Source organism: Myotis yumanensis, unplaced genomic scaffold (genome assembly GCF_028538775.1).
Source record: "Myotis yumanensis isolate MYYU_CA2020_CCGP unplaced genomic scaffold, mMyoYum1.0.hap1 SCAF_15, whole genome shotgun sequence".
Lineage (NCBI taxonomy): Eukaryota > Metazoa > Chordata > Mammalia > Chiroptera > Vespertilionidae > Myotis > Myotis yumanensis.
In genome coordinates, this window is record NW_027223766.1 from 53,020,063 (window position 1) to 53,043,665 (window position 23,603).

Consider the following 23,603-nt stretch of genomic DNA (forward strand, 5'->3'; position numbering starts at 1 on the left):
CTTTCATTTTTTATTTATTTTTATATATTTCTATTGATTTCAGAGAGGAAGGGAGTGGGGGGAGAGATAGAGACATCAATGATGAGAGAGAATCATGGATCGGCTGCCTTCTGCACGCCCCCTATTGGGGGGGATCAAGCCCCAACCTGGGCATGTGCCCTTGACCCGAATTGAACCCGGGACCCTTCAGTCCGCAGGCTGACGCTCTATCCACTGAGCCACATGGGCCAGGGCCGAGCAGGGACTTCTACTGTCTGCTGTGGCCACGGGGTGTGGAGCTCAGAGTTCCTCCTTAGTCTCTGGAGAGCTCCGGGTTTGAGGAGCCGGGCACACCTGGCCTGCACACTCACCTCCACGTGCCCACAGCCATGCCCCCTGGAAGCACCTGCGCGCGCACACACACACACACACACACACACCTCCCACCGCACACGGACACGCTCGCCCCCTGCCTTGCCCTGCAGGCCCTCGGACCCCCTGGTGCGCACCCAGGCACATGGAGAGCTGGCACAGGCCCCGGCTTTGCTGTCCGTCTCCTGCCTCGTTCCTCAGAGCCCTGCTTCAGGAAACGAGGCACCGGCGGTCACTGGCCGAGACCCCTCCTGACTGCTGCCACCCAGGCCCCAGCGGGGTCCTCACAAGCCGAGGTCACCCAGCCACTCTCCACCATGGACCCTGCACGGGGACCGATGGCAGCCCACGCTCCGTACCTGCACCAGGGCCCGTGCCTCAGTTCCCTCTCGGAAAGAGCGGCGTCGCAGGGGAAGGCACGTCGCAGCCGGGCTCGATGCCGTTCCTGTGGCTCCGGGAGGGCTCGGGGGGCCTCCTGGGTGAGCGGCGTTGAGTCAGGCGGTCAGGGGCTGGTCGCTACTCACAGACAAGATGGGGGACCTGATCCTGCCGAAGGAACAGCACCTGCAAAGGACCAAGGCCTGAGGTCTGCTCAAAGCCAGGCCCCGGGAGGGCTGGGCCGGAGCGGGGGTGGGGGCTGCGGGAGGCTCCCCACCTGCACTACCAGGTGCCCAAGGAGGGGCTGCTGCCAGTGGTCGGCCACCTCCCCACCCAGCTGCTTCTTCTGCAGAACGCCACCCGCCCTGCGCACGCTCCCCACCCGCCCCAGCTGAACCCAAACGCAGCGTCGCCCCCAGAGGCGTTCCTGCCGCCCCCGAGACGGGGGAGGGCGACAGCCACGCATGGACCAGCTCAAACCCACAGGAGAGAGCCTTCAGGGTGCTGACTCCAGAGCGGGCATGGGCCTGGGCGAAGCCGAGGTCCAGCCCAGCCCGGCTTTCTCTGCCCCTCTGAGCCGCTCCTCCCCAACAGAGCTGGTCAGGCCCCTGCGGACTTTCTTTTTAAAAATGTACATTTTATTATTGGCTTTGGAGAGGAAGGGAGAGGGAGAGAGAGAGAAACATCCATGATGGGAGAGAATCATACATCGGCTGCCTCCTGCACGCCCCCCACTGGGGACTGAGCCCACAGCCCCGGCACGTGCCCTGACCGGGAATCGAACCGTGACCTCCTGGTTCATAGGTCGACGCTCAACCCCCGAGCCACGCCAGCCGGGCCCTGCAGGACTTTCTGAGCATTAGAGACATGACAGTCCACAGTGGGGTTCCCTGCGACTCCCTCCCGCGAAGCTCCTGGGGGTGCTGGGTGGGTTTCCTGTCCTGGGTGTGGCCAGGCATCCACCCAGCCTCCTGCTTTACAGATGTGCACAGAGGCTCAGCTGGGGGACAGCAGCGTCCTGGCCCCGGGGTGGGGTGGTGGGAGGAAGGTGCTACGGCTGATCCCCGGGCAGGGCAGGACTCACCCCATCTGTGGGAACCACCGGGCCCTGGAGAAGACGCAAGATCGCCGGTGCCCACAGCCAATTAGCGAGGAGGAGGAGGAGGAGGAGGCTGTTGCAAGGACCCAGGTGTTGAAATGTGACCATGACCGCGCCCTGGTGAGCCTCATTCACCCCCAGGCCGGGCCCCTTCTCCAGCCTCCCCTCCAGGTGACCCGCAGCCCTCTGTGCGGGCGGCAGTGGGGGGGGGGGCTCCCTCTGCCGTGAAACCGGGTGCTGAGTCTTCCCTTCTGGGGTGTGATGGGCTGACCTGTGCCACCCAGGTTTCTTTTTCCTTTTCTTTTCTTTAATAAAAAAAAAATATTGATTTCAGAGAGGAAGGGAGAGGGAGAGAGAAATACCAATGATGAGAGAGAATCATGGATCCGCTGCCTCCTGCATGCCCCCTGGCCTCCTGGTTCCTAGGTCGATGCTCAACCACTGAGCCACATGGGTCTGGGCAGTTTCCTATGTCTGAGTCCCGACCCGCAGGGCCTCGGATGGGACTTCCTTGTTGAGGGGCCTTCACAGAGGTGATCCCACCATAGCGGGTCCCTAGGGTGGGCCCGGGCCCCATCTGCCTGGTGTCCGTAGGAGAGGGGGACGCTTGGGCACAGAGACACAGGGAGAGAGGACATGGGGACCAAGGTCAGGGCCTGGACCAGGAGCCGCGGGGGCCAACCCTGCTGCCGCCTGAGCCCGGACTCCCGGCCCCAGATCCGTGAGGTCACCGATGCCCCCGTCCCGGCCACCCTGTCTGTGGGTTGGTCACGGCAGCCCGAGCTAATGAACACAGGGAGGTGGTTAAGATCGCTCCCATGACTGTATTAAGTGCTGAGTACAATGTCTGGCCTCCAATCAGTGTGGGCGACTCATGAATATTTAAAAGCACATCACACCCTCCACAAACAAGAACAGCCGCTGAGAACCGGGATTGTGCCGCTGGGAAAGGTGGGGCTGCCGGGCACCTCTGAGCCCCGGGTGGGGCTCACTATGGACCCAATGGCCTACTCAGCCCGCCCTGAGCCTCAGTTTCCCCGCTGGCTCACAGCACCTCTCCAGGGGACTGTGAAGATCACCTCAGGCAGGGCTCAGCCAATATTTCCATCTTGGAGGGTCAGGCTCGCTGCCAAACCGCCCAGTTCCGCAGGCAGCCATGGACGCTCTGTGAAGGGACGGGCGTGGCTGCGTCAAAGAGACAACCTCCTTCTCGGACGCTGAGCACGGAGGTGCACGGAGTCGTCGCGGGTGATGGACTGAGGCTCTGCAGGTCTCCCAGCCACTCTCAGCTCGGAGTCTGCACCCAAAAGCACCCCGGGAGGAGGTGTGGGCAGCGCTCTCCGGTAGAAATCCAAGGCCAGCCACATCGGAAGCTTTGCTGTCATGTTATTATTTTAAAAATATATATTTTTATTGATTTCAGAAAGGAAGGGAAAGGGAGAGAGAGATAGAAACATCAATGATGAGAGAGAATCATTGATTGGCTGCCTCCTGCACGCCCCACCCTGGGGATCAAGCCTGCAACCCCGGCATGTGCCCTGACCAGGAATCAAACCGTGACCTCCTGGTTCATAGGTCAACACTCAAACGCTGAGCCACGCCGGCCGGGCATCATGTGAAAAAGGGGGGAAAATCGATGCAACTTATTTTAATACATTTTATTTAACCAAGTATATCGGTTATATTATTTCCACGTCCTTAGTATGAAAAATAATTGGAGATATCTTACATTGTTTTTCTCATGCTCAGACTTCGCAACCAGGCGGGCGCTGCACACAGCTCCTCTGGCCTGGGAGCAGCTGCGCCTACAGTGCTCAGTGGCCACGTGGAGGCAGAGGTGTGGGCGGCGGGCGGTGGAGGTCGCTGGAGGCAGGGAGGCTGGTGGGGGGGCCCCGGACTCCCCGCTCAGATGCCGGCCCAGGTGGGGCACTCGGGGGCCGGGCCCAGACGGCACAGAGAGCAGCCGGAGTCGGGGCTCTGTCCAGTGTCCAGAGCGCGGCCGCAGAGCAGCAGGACTGCCTCAGTCAGTGTCAACCCAGACAGCTGGTGTCCCCGGCCCAGGGGTCAGCCTCCCGGCCCCTGGCCACCCCCACTCCAGACTAATGCGCGGCTTCCTGTCCCAGCTGGAGGGTGACCCGAGGCCTGACCCCTGTGGCCCTGGCGGCGTGAGGCCGGAAGGAAGGCCTCCTTCTTGATGGGCTCCACAGCAGGCGGCTGGCGGGGGCTTCCCCGGGGACGCCCTCGGGAAGCACTTCACACCCCGGTGGGCACGGGGCCAGGGCGGCCCCCAGCAGGGCAGGAGGCGAGGGCCTTGGGGGAAGAAAGGGCCAGCACCAGCGTGAGGGCCTCCCCGTGGCAGCTGGGGGTGCAGGGGTTGTCCCCACAGATCCCCAGAGCTCTGAGGGCGCAGGCTAGCCGGCCGAGTCCTCCTGGCCCCCGCCCTGCCCCAGGACTCCGCCCGTAGAGAACTGGGTGGGGAGCGCATGGAGCTTGTGGCCTGGGTGAGGCCTGGGTGCCACTCCGTGACCCCTGTCACCGGCCAAGGCGAGGCTCCAATGTGCTCGTGTGCACGGATTGGCCTTTCTGGGTGTGGCCTCATCTCACCTGACTGCTCCGCTCCTCGCTCATCTTCCTTCAGGGTGAGTCCTTGGGGTCCTCCAGCCCGCCCGGCGCCCAGCCTTCTTCCTACCCCTGGATATCACTGCGCACCTACTATGTGTCAGGTGCTATGCGAGGCACCGGGGCTCAGCGGGCAGCAGAAGGGACACAGCCCTGCCCTCCGGAGCGCGGCCGGGGCAGACACTAATCGCGCAAATGGACCGCAAGTGAGAACCGAGACTGTCGGCCTCCGGAGAGAAGCTTGGCGGCATTCGGAGGCGAAGCGCAGGGGGATGGGGGTAGGAAGGTGGGATCAGGATCCGTGCAAATGTCTGTGGCAGGTGCCCCGCGGCCGGGCGCCGTGGGTGGGGGCTGGGGACCCGACAGGGCCTGGCCAGGCCTGCGGGTGGGGGTGGGGGGTTGCTGTTCATCCCAATGCGGGGCAGTGGCGTCGGGGAAGGGACTAAGCTGGGGGGGGGGCTCCGACCGGGTGAGGCTGAGCCTGGGCGGGACCAGAGGGCAGGGGAGGGAAGGGTGTCTGCGTGCAGGGGGCCGGCCGCCCGCGGGGCTGCTGTGAGTCGGTGGAGGCGCTCCCACCCCTTCCCGGGACCTGATGCACGTGGCGGGCCTGCGCCCGGGTGCCCCTGCGCCCGCCCTCCCGCCGGCGCTGATTGGTGGGCCTGGGAGGAGGCCAGCGCTGATTGGTGGGTCTGGGAGGAGTCCGTGCGCATGCTCAACCCAGGAGCCCCACCCGCAGGCGGTGCGCCCTCTGCGCATGCCCAGTGGGAAGGGCCGGCCTGCCCGCAGGTGGCACTGAGTCGTGGGAGCCTGGACGCAGCTGAAATGGAGGGGGAGGGACAGACACAGGTGGAGAGGGAACACCAGGAGGCATGTGCACCTGGGGCCTGGGTGCAGCAGGCAGCCGCCCTACCCGGGCTGACCGCAGGGAGACGAGGAGGGCCGAGGCCCTGCTGCCGGAGGGGGGGCGGGGGCTGACTCCAACACCCCCATTCCCAGGCCCACCCCCATCCTGCAGGGAGCAAGCTGAGCCCGGAGAGGGTGCCTGGTCACCCTGCATCACACAGCAGAGCGAGGCGGGTGAGGTGCAAGGAGGCAGCGTTCTGGCCTCACCACTGTGGCCGCAGCAGCTGAGGCAAGTCCTCTGCCCGGGGCTCCAGCCCGACCCTCTGGGATGGCACTGGGTGTCGGGGGTCTATTCTAATTTTCACAGAGAGCAGCGCTGACCCCAGCACAGGCGCTCCCAGACTTCCGGCCTGGGCCTTGGCGGCTCTCCCGGGCCCTGTGCACTCGCTGTGTTTACTCTCGGGAACTGGAAAACGCCCTGCGGCCCCCTCCCCCGCCCGAGGAGGCTAGCCTGGGCCACGGAGGTGAGAATTGGAGACAGAGCACGGGGATCTGGGAACAATGGCGAGGCCTGTAATTAACATTCAGCAGCAGCGATTCAGCAGCAGCCATAACACCCATCACATCCTCTGCATCACACCCATCACATCCTCTGCATCTCCCAGACCCTCCCTCTCCCCGGCCACCAGCCCACGGCCCACAGCCCACGGCGCTGCTTGTAAATGATGCGGTGACCGAGCCACACCCCTCCCTGCCGCTCTGGCCGGAGTCCCACCTTTCCTGCGCCTGGGTCAGAAGCCTTTTAAAATCTTTAAGTTAAATGTATTGAGGGAGCACTGGTCACAGCATTATATGAGCTCCAGGTACCACTTCACCTCCGTGGCATCTATATCCCCGCTGATGCTCCGGGCCTTGTCGTTGACCCACACACAGTGCTATTGCCGATCTTAAAATGAGAGCGCGCCCAAGTAGATTGTCATGGAATATGAATTTTTAAATATGTTTTTATTGATGTCAGAGAGGAAGGGAGAGGGAGAGAGACAGAAACATCCATGATGAGAGAGAATCATGAATCGGCTGCCTCCTGCACGCCCCACACTGGGGATCGAGCCGGCAACCCGGGCATGTGCCCTGACCGGGAATCGCAATGCTCGATCACTGACCTACACTAGCTGGACTAGAATATGAATTTTTTTTTTAAAAAAAATATCTGGTTAACAGTCTACACAATATCCTGAAAGACCCAGTGCCTGGGCAGTGTGACCTCTCTCCTGCCTCCGCCTCCGGTGGGCTCTGGGGTTAGCCAGGCTGGGTTCTAGTCCCTGCATCACGTGTTGTGAGCTAAGCAGCTGAGGGAGGGGTCAGGCCCCAGGTCGGTGGTGGAGTCTGTCTCTTACCTGCCCTCTGAGCCCTGTGTGGAGGTCTGATTCCACCCATTTTATGGAGGGAGAGACTGAGGCTCAGTGTGGTCTCCACCCAGGCCCAAAGCAGTGCAGCCCCCAGCACCCCCAGACTCCCCCTGAGACCCTCACCCTGCCGCCTGCCCAGCAAACCTCGCCCTTGGCACAGCTGGGTCCCTCTGTGCCCGCGACCACGCTGACCCTCTGTCACCACAGCTCACCTCCGGCCCAGGGAGGGCTGCAGACCCAGCCTGTCCGTCAGCCAGGCCCCTCGGGCAGGGGACAACGGGGGTGGGTGCACAGGCGGGGGAGCCGTTCAAATCCCTGTGTGGTGTCCGTCTCGGGACCATGGGTCCGAGGCCCCCTTGGCTGGGGGCTGGGGCCGGCTCTCTGAGCTGCTCACGGTGAGGAGTCAAGCGCAGCTGGTCCTGGAGGTGCCCCAGGCTCAGGAGTCGGATTTGCAGCCTCCTTCCTGAGGAGGGGGGTGGGTGTTGGGGAAGGGGGCAGAGGGCAGGCCTAGGCACCAGTCCCTGCCGGGAGCCCCTCCGGTGAGTGGCCAGTTCACCTCTGACCTTGGAGGGAACCTTGATCACAGGCTCTTCCCCCTGCAGCCTCAGTTTCCTGTCCATGAGATGGGGTCCCTGCCTCCTCGTGGGGCGAGAACAAGCAGAGGGCCCAGGTCCCCGAGCCCCGCCCCCCACGGACAGCGGCGGCTGCTCAGGGCAGTGTCCCCACGGCGCAGGGCTGCTCCGGGCCGGGGTGGCCATTGGCAGGGCCTCGGCGTGCTCTGGTCTGTGAGCCAGCGCGATGGGAACATTAATTTCTCGGAGTGGCTGGCGGGCCCGGGGCTGGGAAGGCGAGGAGTGTTGGCCAAGGTTGGGCTGAGGGCGCCGCGTGCAGAGGCACAGTGTGGCCCCGGGTGCGAGAAGCTGGGGAAGGGGCGGCGAGGGGTCTCCCCTGGGGCCCCCGAGGGAGCCAGCAGACGGCCCCGTCCTCTGAGGACTCCTGTCCGTGGGGAAGGTCAGAATCACTGTGTGTGAAGCCACCGAGTCGGGGTGATTGTGTAACCGCAGCCAAGGAGGCTCCCACACCATCTCGGAGCAGGTGGGTGGGGCCTATCCCAGGACCCCAGGGGTGGCCCACAGCAAGGGGCGGGCTCAGGCTGCCTCGGCCCTCGCCCCCAGTCCCACCTGTGGCCTTGGGGTCCCTCCTGGAATGGCAGGTGTGGGGGGTGACGTGGAAGTTGGTGGGCCTGCTGGCCAGTCCCTAGGATACCTTCTCCCTGGAAACTTCCAGAGCCGGCCGGCCGGCCTTCGGGGAGCTGGGCTTGGCGGGAGGCGGCGCCGGGCGCCCCCGAGTATACACATCGTGTGTTGGGGGGTCTCTTCGCCAGCCCTGTGCCGTGTCCTGCTGCCTGCTCCTCAGACGAGGGCTTTTCAAAGGCTTCTTCCTGGAGGTGAAATTCACGCGACGAAGGCGACCACGCTAAGGGGAAGGCCGGTGCCTGAGGCGGAGGGAGGTGCTGCCAGCCCCTGTGCCGAGCTCCCGGTCTCCCAGCTCCGCAGGCCGGCCCTGGACCGGACTGTCCCCCGCCCGCCCCCCAGCCCCCGCCTGGGTGCCTGTGGACTGGCCTGTCCTGGCGTTTCAGGGACAGGCGCCATCCTCGCGGCCCCCCTGCTGGCTCCTTCCACCAATGTCTTGGGGGTCCATTCATGTGCGTGTGCGTGTGCGTGCGTGTGTGTGCGCGTGCATGTGTGTGTGCGTGCGTGCGTGTGCGTGTGCGTGTGCATGTGTGTGTGTGTCGGTGCCTCCTCCTTTTCACGGCTGAGGAATATTCCAGCGGCTGCTGAACCGTCCACCTGCCGATGGGGTTCCTGCTGTGGCCCTTTGGCTGCTGTGATTCCCAAGCAGATAGGGGAGGGGCCAGCCCCGAGCCCACGGCCATTTGGGTGGGGGCGGGGCTTGCACTCCTCCTGGTGGGGACCCCTGTGCTCTCTCACCCCTCACTGCCGAGCCCGCCCGCCCCTTGGGCCTGGGCCTTGACCTCCAGCTGCCTGAGCTCAGGCGAGACCTGCAGGTGAGACCCGCCCGAGGCTGCAGGTCCACGTGTCCGCCCTGCGTGCGGGGCTCAGGCCCTGGGGTCTGAAGAGTCTCAAACACGGAGCTCCCAATGTTCCCGTGTGTGTCTCCCCCCCACCCCCCACCCCCAGGCAGGCCTGGCTAGCCAGGACTTAGCCGGCCCGCCGCTGGCAAGCTGCCCACCTCAGCCAACCGCCCTGCCCGCCTGGTCCCCCTCCTCCCCCTCCACACCCACAGGCCCTTCCTGCCCCTCCCACCCCATCAGCCCTGGCTCTTTCCTGCCAACCCCACCTGAACCCCCACAGGAGGCAAGGCCCGTGGGCGCTGGGACAGTGCAGGGCTCCCGAGAGGGCCTGGAGGTTCTCAGGTCGGGGAGGTGGGGGGACCCTGGTGACAGTGCCGGGCTCTGCTCCATCCAGGGCCCGTGCTGCTCTGGTCGGAAGACAGTCTGACGGGAGCCGGGTCCTCTGGGAAAGGACGCACCGGGCCTGGAAATAGCCACGTGTGGACAGAAATAACCGGCCTCCAAGGGCAGCAGGGAAAACTAAATGGGCCACATTAGCATTCGCGGCGCTTCCCACGGCCACCGTCTCCGTGCGAAGGTGAGGTGTTCATCCGTTTAGACACGAGGGATCGGAGGCCTGGGAGGGGCCGAGCGCTGCCCGGGTCCCCTGCCCGTCAGCCAGGCCTCTGAGCCCTGTGCTTCCGGGACCCGGCCTGTGTGCCCACACCTGGGAGCGCTGCCCCCCATGCCTGCGGCTAGACGCCCTCGCCTGCTTCTCTCCCAGAGGCAAACTCCTACTCATCCCTCAAAACCCAACTAAATGCCACTTCCTCTGGAAAGCCTTCCCCAGTCCTGTGGCAGGCAGTCAAGCCCTCGGACGGATCTCTGCCAGACCCTCACCACAGTGACCAGAGGAGAGCTGTGTGCCCCTTGAGATGGGATTGTGCCTCGTCCATTGCTGCCCCCCCATCCCATGCCCAGGGGCACAGGAGGTGCTTGTTGAGTCTGCTCACTGGAGGCTGTTCTCGAGGACATGTGAGCGGCGCCAAGTTGCATGCCTGTCCCTTCCCCGCATTTTCACCCCGACGCCCCGAGGAGCTGGCGTTAGCAAGGCCATGCACCGGGGAGCTCAGGGAGGCGGCTCCCTTGCCCAAAGGCCTCACAGCAACTGAGGGTCGGACCTGGGATTTGAGTCCAGTCCCACGGCCTGGGTCTTTCTGGAGGGGACAGGCCCTAACCCTCCCTCCGTCCCCACCAGCACGGCCCGTCCCTTCCCGGACAGGAGGGGCCGGGACACTGAGTGACGCACGTCCTGGCCAGTTTCTCCCTGGCGTCCACCCGTCTGTCTCCTGCTTCCTCGCCACCTGGGTTTGGGGCAAGTGCCGGTGCTGCTGGTCGGGGCATCCCCGCCCTCAGGCGTGTTTCTCCTGCTCGCTGCCAGGCTGTGTGACTCCAGGCAGGTGTCTGACCCTCTCTGGGCTCACACGGTGGTGAATGAGGTGATGTCAGTCTCCCTCCACAGGAGGGACGGCTCACCATTTGACCGCCCATCACAGTGGCCTCTCCCCGCCCCCTCTGGCAGGTGGGGAGACAGAGGCCTGGCAGGTTCCGGTAGCCGGGGCCTGGCTTTCCCTGACTCGGTGTCACTCTTCCCCGGGCGGACCAGGAAACCGCGGCTCCTCACTCCCCCAGGCACCTTCCCGGGACTGCTGACCCCAGGGCCACCCCTCCCAGGGTCGGGTGGTGGAGGCGACCAGGAGGGTCACTCCCAGCCCGGAGCTGGCCGCCTCTCCCAGGCCAGCAGCGCCACCTGGTGGCTGCAGGCCCCCAGACACCTGGGTCCAACGGGCGTGTCCAGCGGATCCGTGGGAGGGGCTGGCCGGGTCTCGGCAGCTCTGAGAACCCAGGGGTCCTGTGCCTGAGCCCAGGCCTGGAATGTGCCTTCGCTCTGCCCCTGCCAGGTGCGTGCAGGTTCCAGGGGCAGCTCGAGAGAGGGCTTCACCCAGAAGGTATTCCAGAAGGGGGCTCTCAGTCCCCGCGTGTGTGTGCATGTGTGTGTGCATGCATGTGCGCGTGCACCTGTATGTGTGCACGTATGTGTGAGTATATACGTGTATGTGTGCGTGTGCACGCGTGCGTGTGTGCGTGCACACGTGTGCGCATATGTGCGTGCATGTGTGCACATGTGTATGTGTGTGGGTGTGCATGTGTGTGCGCGCGCTGGGGCAGAGGGCCTGCGGGAGGGGCTCCTGTGCAGGGAAGGGGAGCGAGGCTGCTGGAGGAACGAGAGGAAACGAGTGAACGTGCGGGGTCCTTCCGGGGCAGCCCCGTCCCCTCCCTTAGCTCAGGGCAGTCACTGCTGACGAAGCGCTGAGCTCCATGCGTGTACCCACACACAGGTGAACACGCACACACAAACACGCACTCACACACACAGCATATACACATGCACAATGACGCACATACATGTGCACATACGACACACACGTGTTTCATGCTCACAACCCCACCTCGGGGCAGAAGGGGCCAATTACCTCCCTGACGGAAGGGGAAACTGAGGCTCCGGGTGGCACGTGACTCCCTCCAGATGGGGGGCTGGGGTGGCCAAGGGCGAGCCTGGGCCGAGCCACTGCCCTGCTGTTCCCGTGGCGCCCACCGGGCGGGGCTGTGGCGCCCTCTCTGTGAGCCTCTGGTGTCCAGGCCCAGGCGCTGCCCCAGCCCTCGCCCTGGCCTTTGCCTTGGAGACGACAGGATAGGGCCGGGTTCAGACCCCTGGGCCTCACCCCCCAGCAGGCCCGTAGGAGGCCCTGGACCCCCAGGAATGGGTCCCGAGGCCACCAGTGCTGCCTGGACACCTGGGGCTCCCAGGGGTCAGGCTGCTGCATCCCAGGGCCTGGATGTGAAGGTCTGTGGGTCCCGGGGCCCTGGGAGACGCGGGAGATGCGGGGACGCTGCCATCTCCCCGCCCTCCCCCCCGGGCCACAGTGGGCCCCATGGTTGGAGCAGAGCAGGGGGCTGTGCACCTGGCCGCTCCTCCCACCCAGTTCATGCCCCGCCCCTACCCCCCTGGACCCCCCTCGGGAGCCCCCACTCTGTCAGGCGGCACCCCAGGAAGGCCTCCCTGGCTTGGGGTGTGACTGGGGACCCCACACTGTGTGAGGCCACCTCTCTGCCCAGGACCCCCCCCCCCCAACTGAGCCTGGGAGTGACCGGGCAGGGGCGGCACAGCCGGCTGGTGTAGGAGCACAGAACCCTTTGTCCCGGCTGAGGGCGGTGGCTGCCAGAGGGAAGGGGGCAGGGAGAGGGGTCCTAACAGGTGGTGGTGGGAGGAGATGTGGCTCTGGGTGGTGAGCACGCGGTGCAACACAGATCTTGTCACACAGAAACCCACCCCTGAAACCCGTGTGATCAATGTGGACCAACGTCACCCCAACCAGTTTAATAAAAAACAAAAGAAGAAGCAAGTCCTTGCTGGGCCCGGCGGGAGGGGGCGTGTAGCCCCACTGGGTGGGCAGAGGGAGCAGGCCAGCCCCCCCCCCACCCGCCCAGGCTGGGGAGTCATGTGTCCTAAGCCCTGATTACAGATGTGGAAAGTGTGGCTGAGAGGGCTCCGGTGCCGCCCCTGCACCCCAGGCTCTTGCCTGGAGCAGGACTCCTGCCCTCTGGGCCCAGGGCTCTCACTTGCAGATGGCGGAGCTGGGAGGCCCCAGGTCACTGCTCAGCTGCAGCCTGGTGGGTGGGGGGACCGCTAAGACCAAGCCACACACTAGAATGGATTCCCCCCAAAGTGTGGGAGCCCTGAGGGCAGGGCCGGGAGGGGCTGCCAGCAGAGGGCTGACGGCTAGGCTAGTCGGGGCAGGGGAGGCTCCGAGGGGCAGGGAGGGGTCATGTGGAAGTGGGGGGACACAGAGAAAGAACAGGGGCCTAGGCCTGGCTGCAGGGGCCTGTCCCCCCTTTCCTCGGTCCCCCGCTCCCTGCACTGGGACCCCCTCCCTCTGCGACACTCACTCAGCCACTGGTCCCTGCCCCGGGCCCACAGCCTTTAAGCGGGCGCGGGGGTGGTGTGGCCTTGGCCGGGTCAGGCCGGTCTGCGTGGGAATTCTAGCTCCTCCGCGGTGACATTAGGTGGCCTTGGAGCCTCCCTGTTCCCTCTGTGACTTGGGAACACAGACCCCTCGGGGCGTGAGGACACCCCCAGAGGGTGTGAGGATGTGGCGTGACTGGCCCGGGGGTGTCTTCGCAGCTCACACGCCTCCTGGGCGCCCCTGGCCGGTGCCTCCTGGAGGAGGGGGTGGGAGGCGGGTGAGGGGGGCGTGCTGCAAGTGTGGGGTCTGAGCCAGGAGCAGGGGGGACATCTATCTTCGCAGGGCGCCGAGTCCTGCCTCAGGCTTCGGGGCCTCCAGGAAGCCGGGCGGGCGCCACCGTGACATTTCCTGCTATTAATGGAGCCTAATCCAAACAGGCCCTAATATTTACCCCGCCGCCTCCGGCGCTGAGGGTGCCAGACAGCCAGAGTGATGGGCCTGTCCTAGCCCCCTCCCCCCCCCTCCGCGCTTCCCTGGCCCAGGACGCAGACCCGTTGTGTGTGAGGCGGGAATGGGGAGCCGCACACCCAGAGCCTCAGTTCCCCCATCTGTGAAATGGGTTGACAATCCTGACCTCCCAGGCTTATGGGGCGTTTCAGAGGAAGGGAGGGCGCTCGGTGCCGCCGTACAAGCCCACAGTCCCTCCCTCTCCCGGGCGTCCCGTCCGCTAACTGACCCACCCCCCTCCTCCCGCTCCCTCCAGGACATACCGTTGGAGATAAGACACTTGGGCATTCTGGCCGCCCTGCCATGTCCACCTCTCCTCCTTGGGCACTCGTCATTCTGCCCACCTGTGTCCCTACACCAACGACTGTGCCCACACCCTGCCCACACGTCTGCCCCCTGCAGCCCCTCCATCCCCTGCCCTTCACAAGGCCGGGGCCGGCAGAACCAAGAACCCGCGGCCCAGTCTCTCCCGGAGCCGCCTGTGCAGGGTCTGGGTGCAGGGCTGGTGCGCAGGCCGCCCGCTCAGCCCTCGGCGACCCCTGCCCACCAGCGGAGGGAGTCCGGGCACGAAGGGAATAAACAGGTTTAATTTGGGACGAAGACTTCTCCTCAAGGACACTGTTTACATCAGATATAAATACACATGCCATCTCGCGTCACTCGGGCTTTTGGAAAATCCAGAAGGGAGGCCGCAAGGAGGGCCGGGCGATGCAGAGACCTCCCCCCCCCCCCCCCTCCGCATCCTCCCCCCAATGGGCTGACCTCTGGGGCGCAGGAGGGAGTAAGCCTCGGTGGATGTGGGGGCCGGGCCCCCAGCCCCTTCCCCTCTAGCTGCCAGGCCCAGAAGAGGAGCGGAGATGGGGAGACTGTGGTCCATCTGCCCAGGGCTGTCCAGGGGCCATTGGGCTGCTTCTCAAAGGCATGAGGTGGGCCCATTCCCGCCCTGGCCCGAGGCAGGGGCCACCTCTCAAGGTCGAATGGTGGCGGTTCCCCCACGGCCCTTGCAGTCCCTGAGGAACCAGGTTGGATGGAGGGATTGCAGACCTGGGGACCAGAGGCACATGGAGGCAATCCTGGAGGCCAGGTCAGAGGAGGCGATCAGAAGCTCCAGCCAGAGCCCGGCCGGCGTGGCTCAGGGGTTGAGCGTTAACCTATGACCCAGGGGGTCACGGTTCGATTCCCGGTCAGGGCACATCCCCGCGTGGTGGGCTCCATCCCAGTGTGGGGTGTGCAGGAGGCAGCCGATCAGTGATTGAGTCTCTCTCATTGTGGATGTTTCTCCCTCTCCCTCTCCCTTCCTCTCTGAAATCAATGAAAACATTTAAAAAAGAAGCTCAAGCCAGAGAAATGCTCCCTCCCCAGAAAGAGCGGGAGCCAGGGTGAGCCGGGGCGGGCAGCAGGGCAGCGCTCCTCTGCCCGGGACGTGCAGGACACCTGCGTCCGGGGCCTGTGTGTCTTTGTTCTCTCGGTTTTCTCGTCCATAGGATGGGCCGGAGCCCCGCCGTCCTCCCGGGACAGCGGGCAGGCCTCTGCGGCCACTCCCGGGCTGGCTTTGGGAAGGCCTGCGCTGCCTCCCGGGGCAGCACGCGGTGCGGGAGGAAGCAGGACTGGGTTTCGAGTGGGACCTGGCCTCCCCCGGCATGGCACTGCACTTGCTGGGTGACCCCCCGCCCGCAGGGGGGCAGCAGCCAGCCTCTGCCCTGCAGGGTGGCAGGTTCAGGCACCAGCCCAGGTTCCCAAGTACCGGCTCAGAGCTAGCGCCCCCGGGCGGCCTGTCGTCTCCCTGTGCACATCATGGCCCCTGGGGGGGGGGTCCCACAGACAGGACCCTTCCCGTCACTCACGTACGTAAATCTGTGTCCCCTGCCATTTCCTTTCTGTGCTTGTTCTTCTATCTCCATGGGGGAGGGATGGAGAAGGGGGAGGGGGAGGGGGAGGGATGGAAAGGGGGAGGGGGAGAGATGGAGGAGGGGGAGGGGGATGGGGAGGGATGGAAAAGGGGGAGGGGGAGGGGGAGGGATGGAGAAGGGGGAGGGGGAGGGATGGAGGAGGGGGAGGGGGAGGGATGGAGGAGGGGGAGGGGGAGGGATGGAGGAGGGGGAGGGGGAGGGAAGGAGGAGGGGGAGGGCTGACTGTTATTATTTTTTAATCCTCACCAGAGGATATATTTTTTTCTATTGAAAGAGTGGAAAGGAGGGAGGGCGGGGGCGGGGGGGGGAGAAACGTCGATGTGAGAGCGACACATCCGCTGGCTGTCTCTGGCCTGCACCCCGACGGGGGCAGGCGGGATGGAAGCTGCAGCCCAGGTCCGTGCCCTGAACCAGGAGCCTAACCAAGACCCTTCAGTGCGTGGCCAGCGCTCTAACCACTGAGCCGTGGGCCAGGCTTCAGGGTGACTCGCTCACTCTCCTTGGAGCCCAGTTTCTAAAGCCCGTGTCCCTTCTGCTGCAGACCCCCTTCTGGGACAGAACACCGGGCAGAAGGCGCGCCGGCAGCCCCGTGTCCGGGGACACGTCCGCACTCCAGGGAGGCAGTAGCGGTCAGAGCCCCCGCCAGCCTGGAGCCAGCGGACGCTGCTCGCCAACCAGCGAGCAGTGGCCCTGGGATCCGCGGGCTGGGCCCTGGGCAGACGTTGCCCACGGGTCAGGTGGAGCCGATCTGCCGCCTTGGGCCTCCTTGCTGGTCCTGCCAATCATGCCTCGGGCCCATTAGCCAGGGCCTGGGTCAGGGCACCAGGGCCGGCGATGAGGATGTGGCGGTGGCCGGAGCCCCGGGAGCTCTTGCGCACGCCGACCGGGGCGCCAGCTTCGGGCTCGCCCTCGGCCACGCGCCGGCGGAAGAGGCCGCGCACGGTGGCCTGGAAGCCGCTGGTGACGAAGCAGTAGACGATGGGGTCCATGCAGCTGTTGAGGCTGCTGAGCGTCACGGCCACGTGGTAGACCACGATGCTGGCGTGGCGGGGGAGGTCGGGCCACAGCGCCACGGCCACCTGGCGCGCGTGGAAGGGCGTGAAGCAGACCAGGAAGATGACGAGCACCGTGAGCAGCAGCTGCATGGCCCGCACGCGGCGTTGGCGGCCCTGGCGCAGCAGGCCCGGCCGCGACAGCGCGCACATGATTCGGCCGGTGAACACGCTGATGACCAGCAGCGGCAGCAGGAACTCCAGCACCGTCAGCGCGAAGACCCGGCAGCAGGGCCCGCCGGCCGCCACGCCCAGCACCGACAGCGTCACGGCGCCGGCCGCCAGCCACACGAGGGCGCACACGGCCCGGGCGCAGGCGGGCTGGCGCCAGCGCCGGGAGCCCTCGGGCTGCACGATGGCCAGGTAGCGGTCCACGCAGATGCAGGTGAGGAAGAGGATGGAGCAGTGCATGTTGAGGAAGTAGCCGAAGATGTGCGGGAAGGCGCAGCGCAGGCAGCCCCGCGTGCTGTAGAAGACGGCGAAGCGCGTGGGCAGCGACAGGTCCACCAGCAGGTCGGTCACCACCAGGTTGATGGTGTAGGTGACGGAGGGCGTGGAGGCCCGCGTGCGGCAGCAGAACACGTACAGCGCCAGCCCGTTGAGCGCCAGCCCCGCGAGGGAGACGACGCTGTGCACGGCCAGCAGCGCCAGCCACAGGCCCGGGAAGGTGCGGTGCAGGTCCTCGTCCAGCGCCGCGAACTCGTGGAACAGGGGCCGCTCGCTGAGGTTGGCCCACGCTGCCGCCGGCGCCGTGGCATTGGCGGCCGCCACGGCCGAGGGCCCCGCCGGAGACTCAGAGGCCATGACGGCGGCCGGCCAGCGCTCGCTCCGGGCCTGGGAGGAAAGAGATGGGGTTACCCCGGCGGCAGTTGAGCCCTGGAGGCTGGCCCCCGCTGGTCTGCTCAGCGAGCACCCCGGCCTGTCTACCTTCCGGTCTCTACCTCCGCGGCCCTGGCATTGCCCGCGTGGCGCTTGGACAGGACATTGGTGCCCTGTTCTGGCCAGTGTAGCTCAGTGGACAGAGCGTCGGCCTTCGGACTGAAGGGTCCCGGGTCCAATTCCAGTCAGGGGCACGTGCCCGGGTTGTGGGCTCGATCCCCAGTGGGGGGGGGGGGGGGTGCAGGAAGCAGCCGGTCAAGTATTCACTTTAATCATTGATGTTTCTCTCTCTCCCTCTCCCTTCCTCTCTGAAATCAATAAAAATACATTAAAAGAAGAAGAAGAGGAAGGAGGAGGAGGAGGAGCAACTGAGCACAGCAGCACCCAGCACGTGGTCGGGGCCAGGGAGACAGTGGGCGCCCACCCCATGCTTACCCGCCCCCTGACCCCTCGCCCTGAGGCCCGGCCTAGCCTCCGTCCACCCACCTGTTCTCCCTGCCCCCAACGGCGCCAGGGCAACGTCCTGGGTGAGGGTCCTCGTGGGGGCCGTTCCCGAGGGGCAGGGACAGTTCTGTCCCCTCTGGGTGCCCTGCGCGCCCCCAGCCCCGAGGGGCAAGCACCTGGTTTTGTCGGAGGCACAGGCACGGGTTCGCCAGGGCCAGGCGGAGGGGCTGAGCGGGTGTGAGTTACATAAACACCCGGTGGCCCAGACACGCTCGGGGGCGGGGTGGAGGTTGCCCCTCTGTTTACGTTCCCACCCGAGCTGTTTAACTTGCTGGGATTTATCCTTTATTTATAAAGGAAGGGGTCATGGGCCCCCTGCCCCACGGCAGCCGCTCCTCCAAATAAGGGCATTTCTGGCTTTTTCAGGGGAAAGGAGAGAAGCAGGGAGGAGGGGCGGGACGTGGATAGCAGGGGCGAAGGGGCCTCCCCCTGCAGCGGGGCAGGGAAGACCCCTCTCTTAGTGACCGAGGGAGCCAGGCGACCGCTGTGGACGGGCCAGACGCTGCCCCCGTCTCTGGCTCCAGGCTCCCTCTAGCAGCGCCCACTCTGCGGAGCGCGAACTCGGCCCTGCCTGCTGGGGCGGTGGGGGGGAGGGCGGTGTGTGACACCTACTGCCCCGTCCAGCAGGGTGCACCCCGGAGAGGAGCCCTCACTGGCCGAGGCTCCGCTCCAAGCTGGCTGCAGGGAGGCCTGGGGAGCAGGCGCTGCCCCGTCCTGGGGCTCAGAGTCAGCACCTGCTGAAGTCCCCCAGCAGGGCCTCTGCCTTGGCCCCTGCGGCTGCTGGGAGCGGTCAGGTGCTGCCCAGGCCTGTGCCCGGCCCCTCCAGTCGTCCCCAACACCCTGGGCCCTGGCTCAGCTCATGGTCCTCCAGGTCACACTCAGCCCTGACCCGGGTCACACTCAGCCCTGACCCAGGTCACACCCAGCCCTGATCCAGGTCACACTCAGCCCTGACCCTGGTCATACTCAGCCCTGACCCTGGTCACACCCAGCCCTGATCCAGGTCACACTCAGCCCTGAGCCTGGTCACACCCAGCCCTGAGCCTGGTCACACCCAGCCCTGAGCCTGGTCACACTCAGGCCTGACCCTGGTCACACCCAGCCCTGACCCTGGTCACACTCAGCCCTGATCCAGGTCACACCCAGCCCTGACCCTGGTCACACCCAGCCCTGATCCAGGTCACACTCAGCCCTGACCCTGGTCATACTCAGCCCTGACCCTGGTCACACCCAGCCCTGATCCAGGTCACACTCAGCCCTGACCCAGGTCACACCCAGCCCTGATCCAGGTCACACCCAGCCCTGATCCAGGTCACACTCAGCCCTGACCCTGGTCACACCCAGCCCTGATCCAGGTCACACCCAGCCCTGAGCCTGGTCACACCCAGCCCTGATCCAGGTCACACCCAGCCCTGAGCCTGGTCACACCCAGCCCTGATCCAGGTCACACTCAGCCCTGACCCTGGTCATACTCAGCCCTGACCCTGGTCTCACTCAGCCCTGACCCTGGTCACACCCAGCCCAGATCCAGGTCACACCCAGCCCTGATCCAGGTCACACTCAGCCCTGACCCTGGTCACACCCAGCCCTGATCCAGGTCACACCCAGCCCTGAGCCTGGTCACACCCAGCCCTGATCCAGGTCACACTCAGCCCTGACCCTGGTCATACTCAGCCCTGACCCTGGTCTCACTCAGCCCTGACCCTGGTCCACCCAGCCCAGATCCAGGTCACACTCAGCCCTGACCCTGGTCACACCCAGCCCAGATCCAGGTCACACCCAGCCCTGACCCAGGTCACACTCAGCCCTGATCCTGGTCACACTCAGCCCTGACCCTGGTCACACCCAGCCCTGACCCGGGTCACACTCAGCCCTGACCCTGGTCACACTCAGCCCTGACCCGGGTCACACCCAGCCCTGACCCAGGTCACACTCAGCCCTGACCCTGGTCACACCCAGCCCAGATCCAGGTCACACTCAGCCCTGAGCCTGGTCGCACCCAGCCCAGATCCAGGTCACACCCAGCCCTGACCCAGGTCACACTCAGCCCTGACCCTGGTCACACTCAGCCCTGATCCAGGTCACACTCAGCCCTGATCCAGGTCACACTCAGCCCTGACCCAGGTCACACTCAGCCCTGACCCTGGCCTCAGCCTGGGCTCTGACCTCTGACCTGCATTCCTACCATCCCTTCCCCATCCTCTCTGCTGAGTCTGGCTGTCCCCACCCCTGTCCCCCACCCCCCGCAGGCCTGGTCCTCACCTGTGAAATGGGGTCACTAGTGTTTCTCATGGGGGGGCATGGCCCTGTCCCTTCCCCTTTCTGGCAGGTGCCCGGGGCCTGGCCCAGGTGGAGCAGACCCTGAAGCTGGGCAGGGGCCATGTGTGCCTGAGGTGCCCAGCCCAGTGCTGGGCGTGGCCTGGAGACTGAACCAGGGCACCCATTCAGCGGGGGAGGCGTGTCCCTCCACCAGCCATTCACCGAGTTTGGTTCAGGTCTCAGAGCCCCAGTGTCTCACCTGGATGCTGGGAACCGTGTTTGTTGAATGAATGAGCGAGCAAACCAATGAATGAAATCTGGCAGCGGCCGGAGGAGCCTGAGGAGTGAGCACCAGGCTCAGGGTTGTAACAACAGCGGTGCCGGCGGCTCTGGGCTCCCCCCTGAACGGGGCCCTGTCTGGGCCTCCCAGGGGCGCGTGCGGGACGTCTCAGAGCCTTGGTGAAGGCTCAAGCCCAGGACCTGCCCACAGAGGAAGGGTGAGCATCTCCCGAGTCCTCTGACCCTGTGCCCTCCTGGGGCTCCCCCTCTGTCCAGCCTATGGCCACACCAGCTAATGGGGGGCTGTCTCCGCTCACAGCTCACCGGACCCCTGCTCTGTGCCCAGCATCACAAGGCCAAGACCCCACGGGGGAACCGGGGCCCTGCTGACATCCCCCCGTTGGCAGGTAGGGGTGTGGCCTTTCGCACCCTCTCGCCCACCTCCTGTCCCTGCGTGTTCTCTGTGGTGCCTCCCCCCTGCCACGTGGGGGGCTGCAGGGAAGCCGGGCCTCAGTCATGGGCAGCACACTGTTCCCTGGCCAGGGTGCTCGCAGCCTCTGCCGGGCCAGGTGCTGTGCCGGCCATGCGTCTACACAGCGGCTGGGGCTTCACAGACGAGGGAGCGGAGGCCCGGAGCGGTGGGCGACGTGCCTGGGGTCACACAACGTGAACTGGTGGATGGAAGCCAGGTCGCCTGCTCCCAGGCCACGCAGGGGGGGCCGGGCTGGTGGGGCCGGGCTGGTGGGCATCTCTGGACCTGAGGTTTGTTGGGCACAGGGAGGTGCTCGGCACGCAGTCCCCGTGTGTGCCCACGCCCCAACACGATGACATTCCAGGGCCAAAATAGCCGATATTAGAGGAACCATCTGCCTGTTTATTTTTCTGGTTATTCTTGGTTTCACGGCAGCAGCTTGAGAATATCGCCTGTGGTTCTACCAGGTCGGCCGGGCCCTTACCGAGGCCCCAGGAGGGACCCCGCTGCCTCTGGGTCCCTCAGCAGACCCTAGGGGGGTGCCAGGCAGAATCTAGGCTCCTCCCGGCTGGGGCTCCCTCCACTGGGCTCCGGGAGAGGGGCCCCTCCTGGGCTGGGTGGGGTGCTGGCAGGGGGCACCTGGGCTCCGCCACGCCCGCCGGACTCTGCCTCACGTCCCACCCGATGAAATGGGGTCCCGGGTGCTCGGACAGCCTCGCTGCCGCCTGGCTCACCCCTCCAGGCAGCCTCTCCGGGGGCAGGGGATGGGCTCCAGGCACCCGTCTGGCCTCTGCCTCATCCTCCCCCCGCAGATCCTCGGCCCGGGGCTCTCGGCCTTTGCACATGCTGTTCCCTCTGCCCGGCATGTGTCTCTGCCAGTGTCACCTGCCGAAGGCCCTCGCACCCACAGGCACACCCACACCGCCGTCCCCGGGCCCCCGACCTCCTGGCGCCCTGGACACCCTTCCAGGGGCTCACTGAGCCTCCCCAGACCCCCCCAAGTTGGTGTTACCAGCCCCAGGCGTGTGAGTCCCCCAGCAGGGGGTGCGCCCTCTGTCCATGGCCCCTCCTGCCTGCCCCGTGCCTCCGACAGTGGACACGGCCTGTGCGGGGGGAACCAGAGGCCAGGGCAGCAGCTTGACCGGGCAGCCCAGCCCGCAGCCCCTGCAGGGAGGGGACCGGAGCGCCCCTCTGGCTGGCAGAGGGTATGGTGGCCAGTGGGCGCCGGCCTGGAGGCTGTGAGCGCCGCCTCCCTTCCATCCTGCCCGCCCTTCCGCTCCCAGTCCTGCCCGAGGCCGCACAGCTGCTCCGCGTCTGCCCTCCCGCCAACCTGGCCACCGGCCAGTTCCCAGCCGCCCGCCCGCCCCCCGCGGGACCCGCTCCTTCTCACAGGGCAGCCGCCTCCAGCCAGAGCCAGACGGGGCAGAGCCGGCTCCCAGGCCCATGCCGGGACGGCCGGTGCGCCCGGGCCTCAGTTTCCCCACCCCCGGTCGGTGGGGAAAGGGTGGGGCTGGAGCTGAGGGCCTCAGCTGTGGAGTGGCTGGGCTGCCCTCCACGGGCGGGGGCGGGGGGGGGCTGCTCGGAGCCGGTCCCCACAAGCCCCTCAGCCCCCACCCTGCCCAGCCTGCAGGAAGGTGGGGCGGAGGTCCCACAGCTCCGCCAGGGCCCCTGGGGTCCCCCCTCTAGTGCCTCCACAGGTGGGCGACCCGGCGCCTCGGCAGCCACCGGCAGAGGATCAGAGAGCCGCTGAATGAACGAGTGAGTGAATGAATGAAACCCAGAGAGGGCTTTGGGGCTCAGCAGCAGAGGTGAGGCGTGGGCGGGAGGGACGCCCCACCAGCCCTGGGGGCTCTCCCGCCCTCTCTGCACCCGCCTGGCCGCCCTCAGTCTTCCCATCTGTACAGTGGCCGCTCCTGGCCGGGACCTGAAGGCCCTCCGGCCGGGGCTGCCTGCGGGCGTGAGCGGGTGCCGAGCGGAGGCCGGGCCAGCCCTGGACTCACCTCCCCTCCGCCGGCGGTGGCGAGGCAGCGCGGCTCCCCAGCCTCCTCGGCAGCTCTGCGGCCACTCGGTCAGGCGGCCGCTGCCTTCCTGGGGCCTGACGTCAGCCGGCGCCCGCCCGGGGCTCCTTTTGGGCAAAGGCAGCAGCGGTGGGGGCGGGGCAGCCGATTCTCCCCACCCCCCACCCCCGGCCCCTGGAGGAGCCTGGCCAGGGCCCTGCGGGGAGGAGCTTAGGGGCTGCAGAGTCCACAGCCCCGCGGGGCAGAGGAGGAAACTGAGGCACCCAGGGGTGGGGCCGAAGCTGCACCGGCCAGAGGGGGAGTGGGAGAGGGGCGTCCTGGGGACTCCAGCCGGGCTCCCTGACCCTCCAGTGCCCGGTCTGGGAAGACGCAGGGCAGCCTGCGCCCTGGGTGCTGCGGGGAGACCTCAGACCCAGCTTTCTGCCGGGAGGGGGCAGATGTCTGTGTGTCTGCCCGCACTGCCCTTGGGGTCTGCGTTTTGTACATCTGGGCTGCGTGTGCCCCTGTATGTGCCCCTGGGTGCCCCTGTATGTGCCCCTGGGTGCCCCTGGGTGCCCGTGTGCCCCTGTATGTGCCCCCGTGTGCTTGTGGGGCTGGTACTTGCCCCGGCCCATGCCCGGCCCAGTGTGGCCTCTGAGTGCCAGTGGCTCTGCGGGGACACACTGGGGCCGCGTGGGAAAGACCCGGGCCTGACGGCCAGTGGTTTGTAACTCTCAGTGGCTGTGGCCTGACCGGGGGGCGGGGGTGCGCTGGGAGGGACATCTCTCCCTGACAGACCGCTGACAGGGCGGACGCTGGTGGCCAGCCTGGGGGTCAGGGCTGGGGGCCGAGAGAGGGAGGCAGGGGTGAGGTCCCTGTGCTCACGCGCCCACTATAACCCTCCAACTCCTGCACCCACGGAGCTGGCCTGGGCCGGCACGGACGT

The 23,603-nt window shown here is 66.3% G+C and overlaps 1 protein-coding gene across 1 annotated transcript; it reads right to left on the bottom strand.

The window, feature by feature from the left end:
- Nucleotides 1-13,884: 13,884 nt before the first annotated feature.
- On the bottom strand, nucleotides 13,885-22,705 carry GPR20 (G protein-coupled receptor 20). Its single transcript, XM_070392094.1, has 2 exons — nucleotides 22,661-22,705; nucleotides 13,885-17,101 (listed from the first exon to the last, which is right to left on the bottom strand). The coding sequence occupies exon 2, from the start codon at nucleotides 17,069-17,071 to the stop codon at nucleotides 15,998-16,000; it is 1,074 nt and encodes a 357-aa protein (XP_070248195.1). The 5' UTR covers nucleotides 17,072-17,101; nucleotides 22,661-22,705; the 3' UTR covers nucleotides 13,885-15,997.
- Nucleotides 22,706-23,603: the final 898 nt, after the last annotated feature.